This window comes from Aspergillus candidus (genome assembly GCF_002847045.1).
Source record: "Aspergillus candidus strain CBS 102.13 unplaced genomic scaffold BDW47scaffold_25, whole genome shotgun sequence".
Lineage (NCBI taxonomy): Eukaryota > Fungi > Ascomycota > Eurotiomycetes > Eurotiales > Aspergillaceae > Aspergillus > Aspergillus candidus.
This window is the reverse complement of record NW_020194030.1, coordinates 331442-344892: the sequence shown is the minus strand read 5'-3', so window position 1 is coordinate 344892 and position 13451 is coordinate 331442. Positions and strand designations below refer to the sequence as shown.

General features: G+C 52.8%; 6 protein-coding genes across 6 annotated transcripts; 1 reads left to right on the top strand and 5 right to left on the bottom strand.

The window, feature by feature from the left end:
• Positions 1–61: 61 nt before the first annotated feature.
• BDW47DRAFT_126168 (uncharacterized protein) lies at positions 62–2188 on the top strand (the record flags this gene model as incomplete). The annotated part of the gene is made up of 6 exons (XM_024816508.1): positions 62–76; positions 144–197; positions 251–277; positions 334–537; positions 600–1437; positions 1491–2188. 6 exons carry the CDS (start codon positions 62–64, stop codon positions 2186–2188), a joined length of 1836 nt encoding a protein of 611 aa, XP_024671727.1.
• Positions 2189–2329: 141 nt separating this feature from the next.
• BDW47DRAFT_106676 (putative ribosomal small subunit assembly protein) lies at positions 2330–3770 on the bottom strand. Its single transcript, XM_024812825.1, has 3 exons — positions 2797–3770; positions 2606–2727; positions 2330–2402 (listed from the first exon to the last, which is right to left on the bottom strand). The coding sequence occupies exons 1-2, from the start codon at positions 3709–3711 to the stop codon at positions 2719–2721; spliced, it is 924 nt and encodes a 307-aa protein (XP_024671726.1). The 5' UTR covers positions 3712–3770; the 3' UTR covers positions 2330–2402; positions 2606–2718.
• Positions 3771–4064: 294 nt separating this feature from the next.
• Positions 4065–5502, bottom strand: BDW47DRAFT_117891 (recombinase DMC1; the record flags this gene model as incomplete). The annotated part of the gene is made up of 8 exons (XM_024815134.1): positions 4065–4132; positions 4185–4337; positions 4483–4910; positions 4968–5071; positions 5121–5216; positions 5267–5322; positions 5369–5405; positions 5464–5502. 8 exons carry the CDS (start codon positions 5500–5502, stop codon positions 4065–4067), a joined length of 981 nt encoding a protein of 326 aa, XP_024671725.1.
• Positions 5503–6282: 780 nt separating this feature from the next.
• Positions 6283–6880, bottom strand: BDW47DRAFT_36085 (uncharacterized protein). The gene is made up of 2 exons (XM_024818826.1): positions 6727–6880; positions 6283–6667 (listed from the first exon to the last, which is right to left on the bottom strand). The coding sequence occupies exons 1-2, from the start codon at positions 6741–6743 to the stop codon at positions 6412–6414; spliced, it is 273 nt and encodes a 90-aa protein (XP_024671724.1). The 5' UTR covers positions 6744–6880; the 3' UTR covers positions 6283–6411.
• A 1898-nt stretch (positions 6881–8778) lies between these two features.
• Positions 8779–10861, bottom strand: BDW47DRAFT_106671 (UDP-N-acetylglucosamine diphosphorylase). The gene is made up of 3 exons (XM_024812824.1): positions 9867–10861; positions 9068–9802; positions 8779–9011 (listed from the first exon to the last, which is right to left on the bottom strand). Exons 1-3 carry the CDS (start codon positions 10590–10592, stop codon positions 8940–8942), a joined length of 1533 nt encoding a protein of 510 aa, XP_024671723.1. The 5' UTR covers positions 10593–10861; the 3' UTR covers positions 8779–8939.
• Positions 10862–11236: 375 nt separating this feature from the next.
• Positions 11237–13108, bottom strand: BDW47DRAFT_106666 (PPIL4 family peptidylprolyl isomerase). Its single transcript, XM_024812823.1, has 4 exons — positions 12857–13108; positions 12039–12736; positions 11777–11973; positions 11237–11714 (listed from the first exon to the last, which is right to left on the bottom strand). The coding sequence occupies exons 1-4, from the start codon at positions 12934–12936 to the stop codon at positions 11289–11291; spliced, it is 1401 nt and encodes a 466-aa protein (XP_024671722.1). The 5' UTR covers positions 12937–13108; the 3' UTR covers positions 11237–11288.
• Between the last annotated feature and the right edge of the window lie 343 nt (positions 13109–13451).

The window sequence follows — 13451 nt, the reverse complement described above, 5'->3', positions numbered from 1 at the left end:
CAGCCTAGCTCGCTCTTGGATCACTCTTGATCAACGGCCATGTATGCCTGGTTTGGACAGCATGGGGCGGGCGAGTGTCAGCCTTGCGAGCACTGGTCATGATCCATAAATAGCATCACACCCCACGTTGACCTCAGCCGTAGGATGACATCAATTTTCAATTCCCACGTCCGGTAGTACCGGTTACTCCCAAACAGGTATGTCCTGTCGTCCAGTCAATTGCTCCAGTGAAGCTCACGGAACACTGGAGCCTAATCCGGATGTCTCTGGGATTGGGGTAAGTAGGCATGGTGTTACTTTGCATGGAACACGATTAGACTGACGCTTGGAAAGATCATCACGGGCTTTCTCGCCACGGCCTGGGCCACCCTCGTGGCTCTGATATTCAACTATGTTGTCGCGCCAACCGAACCAACCACTGGTTCTTCGGAAACGCTCCCGATGGGGAATGCGTTGGATGATCCATTGCGGCGGTTTCTGCAGAAAATGCTGAAAAGGACCTTACCATCGCCGCAATGGGTGAAACCACTGAGGACTGTGAGTCCCAATATCTACCTGCAGCAACCGGGGGAGGCAGGGAACTAACAGGTCGGATCAAGGTCGTGATGGCAATGAGTGATCAGCAGCTCGTGACCGGACTCGCCAACTTCGTCAGTGGCTATTCCCAACTGCCCTGTGGTTTGTCCCTCTACCACTGGCACATCATCACGGCCACCACCTGGTTCGCGAGCGTCACCCATCTAGCGACCCTACCATTCCTCCAACAATATCTCCGGCGCCACAAGTATCTCCTCTACATTCGAGTCTTCTTGATGACCGCGCTCACTATCATGCTTGCCATCGCGCTCCTGTCTAGTGGAAGAGGCGGATCTAAAAAGTTGATGGTTTACCGATATACTTTCGAATTTGTCCACGTGCCGACGAGCAAGCTGGCCGCCCCCGCAACGTGCTTCTTGGATGAGGTGAATTTCGGATTTGACGGCAGCCCAGGAAGTGCAGTGTATATAGTCGTCTCGGAGATCATCCTTCTAGGAGGACTTTTTGTCCGTCTCCTACGGATGCTTCCGGCCACCAATGCCGTTGCGGTAGCCACTCTGAAGGCTGTCGGCGCGTTATGGCGAAAGACCATTGCCGGGTGCTGTGGAGGCCTTCAAAAGTCCCCCCGACGCATGCGAGCCGTCCTCGTGCTCCCGGTTGTTCTTTCCTTGGCGGCAATGGCTACCGCACAAGCCGTGGTCGATTTCCTGCGCTCTGCAACCTTCGAGGTACTCTGGTTGATGTTTGCTTTGATCTGGGGCACGATTCGACTGTTCACTATCCGTTCGTTTGTGCCGCCGGACAGCAACGTCGTCGAGGAAGACTTTTGGGGCTTCGGTCAACTAGTGCCGGTGTTGCTGCTCCTTCTCCCGATCCTTCTGATCGCCGAGAGCTGCTCAGGTAGGCCTGCTCCCTCCATGTATGTATCCAACGAATTCGGCCAACAGCTACAGAAATGGCCCGCCAGGGCAGCAAGAAGAAGCAGACAGCAGCAGCAGTAGCCACTCAGGCCGACTCCGAGTCCGAGTCTATATCGGACAACCAGACGCCACCTGGCTGCCCATCCCTGCCACAACACCACCTCACGACCACAACCCCCAGCAGCAGCGCGACCTCCTCCCACGCTGAATCCCCATCTCCTTCACCACCCCAGCCCGACATCACACTCTGCACCCGAATAATCACCCTCAGCGAGCAGAACTTCCGCCTCGAACCCTGGTACCTAGACAACCTCTACTACATGACATCCTACGCAATCGGCACAGCCCCAATAATCCTCATCAGCGCGCCCCAAAAAGAACTCAACGAATCCAACATCATATATATACTGGTCGTCATAGCCGGCGGCGCCCTCCTCTTCATCTCCATCCCGCTATGCGGCATCGTCTTCTACCTCGATGACGATCGACAGCCGCATGCGCTCTCCCCCCTCCGGCTCGCAGCCGATCCCGGCAAGACGCACCGCGTGGCCCGGTATATCTGTTTCGCGTGCCTGCCTGTGCCTGTGGTGTGTGCGACGATTGTGTATCTGCCGGGGTTGGGGCCGAATGTTGTTTTCTACGTCTGGGCGGGGATGTATTCGCTTGGGGCGGCGGGGGTTGCTGCTGCTGCGGGGTGGGTGCTTTGTGGGCTTGCTTTGAGGGAAGAGTAGTGTTTTGCTCGCTCATTTACTCAATGGTTGCTCCCTTGATCTGGTTTTGGGGGAGAGGTGCTGGGTTCTTGTAGATCGAGCGAGCAGAAGGACAATGCTAGTTACCACAAGTGGAAGTCATATTCCCGTAGAACAGCCGGTGGCAGACGGTAGATAATAAGGCCATCACAAGTTCACAAATAGTTTGTTATCTATATCTATCTATACAATATACCTAATATACAATTAGCAACAGCATTTTCACAGGCACATACACCACCATGATATAAAGATCAACTTCAGAGAGTGAGAAGATATTTAACGCTGGTTTTTGTAGACAAGGCATGACATCAAGAAGACAAGAGTCTTGCTACTCTGGCCCCAGCGGGCTCATCATGATAAAAGAAAAGGGAAGTAGAAGTAGGGTTAGACACTCACATCAGCATTGAATCCCCCACCCGACGACAAGAACTTGACTTTTGACTTTTGACCACCCAAAACGCCTTGCTAAAATCGACATCGGACAAGTGCAGTAGACACGCACATCCACATTACTCGGGCTATACACCGTTAGTATCCCATATCCCCAAGAACCACTTAGTCAAAGAAGAGAGGAGAAGAAAACATACCCTAATCTTGCCCTTCCGCCTCTTCATATCCTCCAACCTCTTCTTATCCTCCCCAAACCGCCTCAGCATCTCATTCTGCCTCATCTTCCTCTTCTCGCGACTCTGGAAGCGATAGAAGTCCTCCAAGCCCTCCTGCTTCTTCCTCTGCCTCTCAACCAGCTCCCTCGCCTCCTCCTCATGCGCCGTCTCCGTAAGCTTCGGCCCACTAGTAACAGTGACAAACCCATCCTCGTCCGGCTCCTGCGCCCGACGCGCAACCTCCCTCTTGCGCGCCTCAGACACCTGCTCAAACACAGTCATGTAGTCGCTCACAGCGCGGAGGATCTCCGCCCGCGCGGGGAAAACAGCCCGCTCATGCTTCAGATACCGCTCCATCCCTAGCGCAGGAAGCCTCCCCTCAACACCCTCCCCCCACACGATCCCCTCCTTCCCCTGCTTCCGGCCCGCAGCCTTCTTCACAGCCTTCAGGCTCGCCTCGCGCGCAGGCCGATCCACAAAGACCACAATCGCATGCGCCCCGCTCTTATGCAGCGCCCTGTCCCACGTAGCGGGCAGTTCAATCCCCTCCAGCTGACCCTGCAGCTCGTCGGCCGTCACGCGCTTGCGCTTCTTCATGGACATTTGCTTCGCCTGCGCGCCGCTTCCTTTCGCCTTTGCCGGCACATCCTCGAAGTGCACTTTTTCGACGCGGCCTGCGGCTAGCTGGGTGCCGAAGAGGTGGCGCAGGTGCAGCTCTGTCGTGTCGATGGGGATGTTGACGAGGAAGAGAGAGCGGGGGGTGTCGTCGTCGGGGATGCGCGGTTCATGGGCGCGGATGTAGAGGTGGTGCGTTGCCGGCTTCGGGTAGGATGGGGTTGCGGGGAGGGTGAGGGGGAGGACTGTGTAGCCTGCTATTTCGGAGGGGGTTTTTTTCATTTTGGGTGGTTTTTTGCGAGGGGGTGGATGTTGTAAAGGTCTTTGAAGAATTGGGGAATGTTGTATGGAAGTTGGTTGTTGGTGATGCGGCAGAATGTTTTTTTGATCAGATTTTTCGGAAGGCGGAGAGGGATTATCTTATTTATTTCTTGGCGTTGTTTTCGCATACTATGCTTCATACTTCATTTCATAAACTCATACATAGCCGGCTTTATCATGGCCGTGACAGTCAATCAGTCATTCACTCATGTCGCATAACATAATCAAATCATCCCATTTAAAGAAATTCGGAAAAACCGCTCAGATCATGTCAAACCCTAACACCCAGTATGTCGAACCTACTTGATCATGTATCAAGCCTTATCAGGATCGTTGATCCCACCGTTGGTGATCACATATGTCGCTTCTCTCTCGGGACAGTCTGCAGGATTCAGCGTTGCTTTACCCAAGATAGGTGTCTAAGTCAAACCTACCAGGCGAATCCTGTATCTTCGCTACCCGCTCCTCCCCACGACCCTTGCGGAGCAGAACACGCGTGGTAGACGCATGTGCCAAGACATGTCCACCGACAGGCTTGCGGCCGTCTGCTCCGGCGAAAAGCGCACTGGCGCCGGGATCGCTCTGGACTTGGTTTGTCTACAGGACATGAGTGTTGTAAGCTGAGGAGGAGGCGGCGGCGGCGGCACTATACTTACCATCAAAACGCAGACGTTGAACTCTGGACCCAGCGAGGTTAGATAATACAACCTGTGAGACGAGAAGAAGACACACCTTCAGCCATATGAGCAAGCTTCATCAAAAACTGATTCAACTTCTGCTGCCGATCCGCCAATTCCCCCCGTCCACAATAATCCACCCTAAAACAATTCATAATACTATCAATGATCAACAGCCTATACTCTCCACCCGCGAACTCCTTGCTAAGCGTACTCAGCAGCTCCATCTGATGCTCGCTGTTCAGGGCGCGCGCGTACGCAATGTTCTCCTGCGCCGAGGCAGGATCGACGCCGAAGCGCTCTGCGATCTGGGCGATGCGCTCGGGTCGGAAGGTACCTTCTGTGTCGATGTAGGCTACTTTGCCGTCTGCGCCGCCCATGTCTTTGGGGAGTTGGGCGACGACGGACATTGTGTGTGAGAGCTGGGTTTTGCCGCAGCGGAATTCGCCGAAGACTTCGCTGATGCTCATGCTTTGGAAGCCTCTAAATATCATAGATTTGTTAGGGCGGAGTTTCGGATGGGCATAGTGGGGGACGAACCCTCCTAGGATGGAGTCAAACTGCTTGCTTCCGGTTGAGATTCGCACGACCTTCCTGCGCTGTTGGCACAGTTCCATGGCGGTGATGAACCCAGATACTGAGGGCTGTACTAAATGGTTAGGTCTAGCAAGACTGAACATGGTAGTAACAAACCAGGCACTTGGTGATAGCATCTTTGATCTTCTCCACCTTGATCTCGCTGAACCCTTTGATCTTCAGGAGGTTCTTGCGGGTGGCACCGTGGACGGACTGTCCAATTAGCTGTAGTAGATGGAGAGTAAGACTCGGGAAGTGCCAACCGCAATGGTATAGTATCCATTCGCTTTCAATTTCGTGATATCTGCTGCGCCGATACCTACGCTTCACTTAGTATGTGTCTGTAAGTTTCGAGAGATGCGCACCGTGGGCTTGGATCGAGTCGATCTCGACGATGAAGGACTATACACATAATACACGTTAATCAGTTCCAAAGTTGTCTACTGGGAGGGAAATGTACATCGACGTCGTAGTCGTCACTTATGTCGGAACCGGGCATGGTGTCGTTGCGCACTTTAGAGGGTATATAGGGGTGGGCAGATCTTGAAGAACAGAATTGATTGACGGATGCCTTGAGGTATGGGTAAATGACTTGAGGAAACAATATAGCTATAGTGGAGAGAAGATGAAGTAGAGCTAGATGGAGAGTTGGAGGTGTCACGGGGTCTGCCATGTCTGATAACACGGAGTAGCATAAGTTGTTCTCTGCCATTCTTACCATATACAACCATTACACCAGAAAGACCCCCATCCAAGCAGACAAAAATATAAGCAAAGACTTTCCTAATCCAACAAGAGGAAAAAGAATCAATCATGTTTTTTTCTTCTTTACTTTTGTTTGCTTCCCATTCGAATATGGAAAATAAATTATAGGACGAAAAGATGAAGAGGTGACCACACGCCAGTTACCCTTTCCCTCCATCAACACACATTCTTCAGCACAAACGATCCCCCATCTGTAACCTTATCCCATCAACACTTAATCACACGCACGCTCGTCGGTCCACCAGTGAACTTCTTGTCCATCGCTCAATTCACCCTTCGCCATCCATCCCCTCGTCTCTCCCTCTTTTCTTGTCGTACCTATTATCCGAATGAGAAGATACCCGAGGAGAACAATTAAGACGCCAATCGTAAGAACCTGAGCCATGTATAGGATCCAAGCCTGAAGGGGGGAGGAGGGCCTAGGAGTTCGTGAAACTTTTTGTTCGTCGTATACATAAGGAGAGAAGGAAAAGTTGAAAAATAAATAATGAAAGGGGGGGGGGGCGTAATATATGCAAAGGAAGAAACATGAGAGAAGAAGATCAAAACCGGGATCGGGGACCTTCAATCCAAAGCAAGATGGCAGGAGATTAGGTAGAAGGGAAACAGGCTCCCGTGAAGAGGGGACCGGTTGATCGGATAATCATAACGTGCTTTTTTTATGCGACAGTGGGAGTGGGAGCCGCGGCAGCAACGGGGACTTCGGTAGTCGCCTCGACGGCAACGGCAGCAACAGGAACGGCGGGGGCGGCACCAGCCTCGGTGGGTTGCTGGGGAGCGGCCTCGTTGTTGGGGCAGTCCCGAGAGATGTGGCCAGCCTGGGCGCACTTGTAGCAGACCTTGCCGGCGGAGCTGAGGGGACCACCGTTGGGAGCGGTGCAGTCACGGGAGATGTGGCCCTATAAAGTTATGAGTGGCTGTACTTTTGTTGTCATGTTTTCAATGGAAGGGCACCCACAAGCTTGCCGCAAGCATAGCACTTCATGGCCTGAGCTTGGCAATCCCGGGCAAAGTGGTTGGGGCCACCACACTTGTAGCAGGTCGCAGCGCGAGGGTAACCGCCAAAACCACCACGGAAACCACCGGCGGGGCCACCGCGGGGAGCGCCGATTCCACGGGGAGCACCCGTAGCGGGGGCAGGGCAGTTGCGCTGGGGAAAGTCAGTGAATCCACCCTAGGTAGTATGATAGTATTCCCGAGGGAAAATCAAACGTACAGCAAGATGACCGGGCTGGCTGCAGTTGTAGCAGCGGCCGTTGGCACCGTTCAGACGGAGGGTGGGACAATCCGCCTGAACGTGGCCCAGACCCTGGCAGTTATAGCATTGCTTGGCTGGAGTCGAGTTAACGTTCAATTGTTCTTGTTGATCGTTTGAATTCGGGGAGCTCTTACTCTCGGTGGTACGAGGGAGCGGGCAGCTGCTGGACTCGTGTCCTAGTCGACCGATTAGATCTGTTGTCCGGGGTATGTCACACACGCAGGTACCTACCAGGCTGCTTGCCTGTTCATTGTATTAGCAAGAATCTTGGATGAGAGTCCGCACGAAGGTAGAAGACACTCACAGTTGTAGCAGAGACGCTCAGTCGAAGAGCAGACCTCTATACCCTCCGTCAGTTCACCATCCATCCTGTATTATAAACCATCTCGACTAACCCGCATAGTGGCCGATATTGCCACACTTGTAGCACGCGCGACGAGAAAGCAACATTTTGTCGGTAGATCAAACTAAGAACGGGGGAGCTTGTCAGCGTTTCCAATCGAGCCATTGTTTGATTGTAGTCTGAAGCTTTTTCTTTTCTTTTTCTTCTTTTTGTCTCTCTTGCATTCGCATGGGACACCTTGAATGGATAGCGCGGGGCACTCCAAAGTCGCATTATTTCTCACACGCTACCCAGGACGATTTGGATAAAAAGGCGACAGGCAATTCCACCGAAGGACCATTTCCCCAGTCCAAACCAAAGTGGCCGGAGAGAAACATATACGGGCCCAGCGGGAGCGTCAACGTCAAAGATGACGAAGAAGCTTTTGCAGCTGTGCCCCCCGCCCCAAAAAAAAAGCTCATCAAAGGCAGATCGCGGAGAATATTCCAAAAGAGGGCGAGACTCACCCTTCCTAAAACCAACAACACACACAACGATCGAAATCTCTCCTTGTCGAATAGGGCAGGATATCTTTGGAGGGGACCGTCAGCTTTTGCGAATCTGGAGGAACAAGCAGCACTTCAAGTCAAGCGCATTTGCTTCCGTCGGAGAACCTGAAAAAGTGGGCTGACAAAGACGGAGCGGTCGAATGGGAGAGGAGGGAAAAAAAAAAAAAAATTAAAGAAAAAGTGTCGATCAAGCACACACAGAACAGTTACATAGGGTATGAAATAGAATTAATTATGAAATAATAAAATGAAATAAGAACTCACCAGAATAACGAAAAACAACAGCAGCAATTTCAATCAACTGACAACACACAATCTCAAACCAAATGATCAAACCTACAAATCAAGATAGAAATCCCTTCCCACAAAAACAGGAACGATACCGCGAACAGGGGAAAACACCAGGACCGAAACAAGCGATGTAACAAAGACCGGGAAAGGCAGGTTGTTCCCTGCCCTGTTCAGTAGTGTTCTGGCGGACATTCCGGACCTTTCCTGTAAGTTTGGGTACGGTATGGTAAGGGGAGTGATCTTCTGGGCTGCCCCGGATTTCCGGTGGATTGGCTGGCCTGAGGCTGTTGATCAGCACTATCTGGATACTGGGTACCTTGGGTTATTGTCTATCATTGACGGAAGTATAGAGTATATTGTGGATTTACTAGTTATAATGTTAATCTCCCTTACATAGGTCTTTCTTGCAGATGCAGGTGCCAAATCTGACAGTCTCCCTTGCTCAGGCAAAAGGATATATATAGGCACCCACAAGATCCCGTCGTCAGTACTACGTCAAAATATATGTGTATACGTTTTCTTTTACATCGAGGGAAAAAAAAAATATAAAAAAATAAAAAAAGAGAAAAAATTAAGAACAGTAAATAGGTGTATCACTAATACTCTTCATATGCATCTTGATTACCAAACATAAACATCGTGCTATATGTTGAAACAGATCACTGGGCTGCCAGTGTCCGCTGTTGATGCTGTTGACCCATGGATTAAATTGAAATGGGTGGGGTACCCATCTATTCCTCCTTTTCGATCACGGCAGGGGCCTTGATCTCGCGTCCTTGGAGGAACTCCAGCCCTTCTCCGCCCTGTGATATTTGTCAGTTCATATTCCCAAATGAATCAATGGAGGAGGAGAACGTACGTAGCTGATCAAAGGAGAAACCTCCACACCGACAGCCTCGCCATCAGTGACAACCACACCACCGGCCTTCTCAATCCACCGCTGCCCCTGGCTCATGATATCCTGTCGGCTGGTATCCTGGTCGTCGACGCCAGTCCCGCGGGCGTTCTTCAGCGGCGAGAACTCGTCCTCGCGGCGGACCTCGATGCAAGCAAACTTCTCCAGAGGCGTCATGGGGAAGACGTCAAAGACAAACTGCTCCAGCTTGATGCCGTTCGGCTTCTCAGGCTTGTAGAACTCGCCGCTCTCAGCCAGGATGCAGGGGATCTTCTTGCGGGCGACGTGGTGCGGCATCTTGTGCGCCCAGCTCTCGATCGACTCGAAGAACTTGAACGAGTAGTAGTGGTTGACGATGTTGGCCGCGCGGAACTTGAGCAGATCCGGCTGCTTGGGGTCCACCGCTTCGGCGGTCGCCTCGTCGATCTCGGAGTACTCGACCACGTCGGGCTTGCCGTTGCGCTGCAGGATGAGGCCCACGGACTCGGTGGCGTTGCGCTTGCGCACCACCTTGGTCGCGATGTCGACCTTCTTGGAGGCGGCGAAGCCGATGAAGACCGGGTCGGCGACCTTGACGAGGCAGTTGTCGACGCAGTAGTTGTGGATGTGCTCGATGCCGCGCGCCCGCATGTCTTCCCGCACGCCGGACGTCACCAGCGCTTGGTAGATGCCGCCGTTGCCGTCGGGGGCGACTGCGACCTGTATATCGTTAGGAGAGGTCTGGGGAGAGGCTGGGAGCGTGGGTTGGACGGTGGCTATGTACCTTGGATTTGCTCTCCAGCATGATCTTGCCCTCGTTGGAGATGCAAGGCAAGACGCCCTGCTCAAAAATAGAGACATTGCTCTTGTCCAGGCCAAAGTAGTTGTGCTGCTCGAAGAACTGCTCCGTCGGCTTGCGCGTAGGCCCACTGGTCATCACATACCAGGGAATCACAGCCGGCTTGCCGGAGATCTTCTGAGCCAGCTGCTGCAGCTTGACGATGCGCTCAGCCTGGATCTGGAAGAGCGGCTTGTGGCTGGGGAGACCGATGTCAAAGCAGCCCTTGGGGGCGGAGCTTCCGAGACGGGTACCCTGGCCGCCGGCCATCAACACGACGGCGACCTTGTTGTCCGCGACGAGCTGGAGACCCTCGTCGTACCATCGCTGGAGGTCTTTGGGATCGGAGTCGAGGATGGAGGCGGTGGCTACGTCGGGGAGGGGTTCGAGGGAGGCTGCGGATTCTTCGTGGGTCTGGGAGGGGTTGAGGGCCTTGTCGGCGAGCTCGTTGATGCGGGTGGGGTCGAAGTTGGCCAGTTGGTGGAAGAGGAGGGTCTTCTCGAGGGGCTTCAGTTCGTCGATGAACGCAAACACATGGCCTTGGTTGGCGGCCTCATATTTTTGTCGCAGCTGTTGGAATTCCTCGGCGGACGGTTCACGCGGGGCATCTTCTGGTTGTCCGTGAATCTTATTGACTAGGTTCGAGACCGTTTCTTTGATAGCGGCAGCCATGGGGACGACTTGTGTTTGTTAAGATAGAGAAAAAAAAAGAATAGTTAATAATTCTAGACCGAGAATGTGACACGGACTGAATGGGAAGGTAGGCGAGACAGAGGAAAGTAAGAGGAGAATAGTAGGTGAGATGGAGGGAGGAAGGAGGATAAGGAGCTGAGAGTGAATGCTTGAATATTCTAGTCTAGGCCGAGAGGTATTTATGTATAACACACTAAAGCACGTCTAGTTAGTATGCTGATCACTCCAGCTCTTCCTTTTCCCATGTTTGACCTCAGGAGATGGGTTATTTTTAGCCCGACTCTGCACTTGGAACCAATACTTGGACCAAAGAATCGCATTCACTGAGAACAGTTAGACGGCTAGTCTGCTACAGTGTATATTTTGGGTCGCGATTCAGGCAACTGTCTCGCATTCGAATTGCAGTGACCAATCCCCCCTCTTCCTGGCCTGCTGGAGGCGACATCGAGGCGGGGCAACCATTGCAGAGCCGGTGGGGCTGGTTTCACCGACACTTGGCGAAACAGATGGACTATTGACGGACTATGTGGATTATTGGGAGGACCACTCTCGAAAATAGTGAGAATATACAGAGTACGATACAATGAATATATATCACAGGAGGGGATTGTTCATATACAATATCTTTGTTTACCAAATTTATGCGATTGATCAATGCTGTCGGCGCTGTTGTAACTACCAACGGCGTCTGTCCCGATACCGATCATCTCGTGGATCACGGCGACGGTCTCGATCACGATCACGATCGTCGTATCGACTTCGGTCCTTCTCCCGATAGCTCCGTTCCCCGCGGTGTGGACTGCGACTGTGCGATCGGTCGCGATATCGATGCCGGCGCGACTCGGGCGGGGGACTCCCGCTGCCCCGTCGGTCGCGAGGGGCGCTCTTTCGCGGGGGACTACTTCGGCTGGGGGACCGTCGCCGCGACTCGTTCTTTCTAAATACCATCCCGTAGTCATCGTCGGGACGCGTGGTGGTGGCCGTGTCCGAGGCCCGATACTGTCGTTTCTGCTCGAGGCCTGCGACGCCACCGAAGCCACCACGCTGACCGCTTCTTTTCGTGACAGTGGCATTCCGCCAACTCTCGGACAGTTTTGAAACCTGCGGGGTATGTTAGCCAGGGAAGTTGCCGGACAACGGGACACAAGGTGGGGGTGACGGACGCTTTGGGAGAAGTCCACATGGATCCGGTGGTCATCTATGAGGACTCCCTGCATTTTGAAGTAGGCTTGCTCGCAATCTTTTTGGTTTTCGAACTCGATGAAGGCATACTGGAGACTGTCCCCGGTCCGCTTGTCTCGGATGACCTCGCATGAGAGAATCTGTCCAAAGCGACTGAAAATCAGGTGGAGATCCTCATCTGGTAGTCGCATTGGCATGTAAGCATGTACGGTATCAACAATATAGTAATCAGGGACGTCTTACCTTGAGTAACTGGATTCAATTTGCAAACGAACAAAATATTCTCGGGCGGCTTGATCTCTGCGAACGGGAGATCGCCGACCATCTCTAGAGTCAAGGCTTGTGCTCGTGCCTCCCGCTCTCGCCGGAGCTTCTCCATTGACTCTTCATCCATATTGTCGTCAAGTTCTTCATCATCGGCGATCCGCACCGTAGCTAGCTGCGCCTTGGACGGGACAGGGCTCTCCGCAGGCTCCACCAGACCGGGGGGGTCATCGAACGGGTCGTCGAGAACAACAGTATGGCGGATCCGGATATCCTTGAGCGGTCGGCCAGCACCGTCAATGAAAGAGTCATTGACCTTATCCAGCACGTCGAACCCTTCCACCACCTTCCCAAAGATCACGGCCTTCCCATCGAGGTAGTCGAGGTTGTCCCCCAGCGTGACGATAAACTGACTGGCCGCGATGCGCTCATCCGGATCGTGCGGGGAAGCGACAGTCGCCAAGCTGACCGTGCCCTTGACATCGTGTTTCAGCTTGGGTGGGACGGGGAGGGCGAAGGTTCTCTTGGAAGGGCCGTCCAACACGCCCCAGATGCTCGACCCGCCATCGCTCTCAGGGGACTCGGCCAGCGGATCTCCGGTCTGAAAGGTGAAATTCTTCTGGACGCTGTGGACGGGCGAAAAGTTGTAATACTTAATCTTGCATAGCTTCAGGAAGCTAGAACGGTAGAACACGGATTGCTTAGTCTTCTCGTTCAGCCACTCGACATTGTCTATGCGCCCCTGCCTCTCAAGGCACGGTGCAGATGTGCGATGCAAAACAAAAAGGGGGACCTACTTCTCACATGCCTTGGGCGACTCGTCAACCAAAAGGTCGATAACTATATCCCCCAGGGAGGTCTCCAGCAGAACACTCATGGTGCTTGTCAGGTGGCTGCAGGCGATGCGACCCGGGTCGCGGTGCGTTTAACGGTCGGACCCGTGTGAAATGGGGATGGTACAGAGCTCTCTTCGGGGATGGCAGGAGCAGCTTTGACTCAAGACAAGGATGTAATCAAGGGTCAACGTCGACCGAAAATAATAAACAAAAGGTGAAGACAATTATGGTGAGATTCTAGAATTAATCATGAGTAGCAGAGGGAAAAAGCGAAGAGCCTGAGGTCACTGCGGAGCCGCTGCCGCTCGCCCAATCGGTTGGCCTGTCGATCCTGGCAGCAACGGCAGCTTTGAGCTTACTACTAGTGAGTAACTGAGACTACCGAGATACTTCTTTCACCTCCAATGTACAACTTCCACATCAACGATCGAGTCCGGGTTGCCATCAGTAACATAGGGGCTATCTCTGTTATCAAACTCTAGGCCTTTTCAATCATCTGTTTCATATCGCTAATAAAATAACAGACGCCGCTAATATAAAAAAAAAAGCCTCGGAA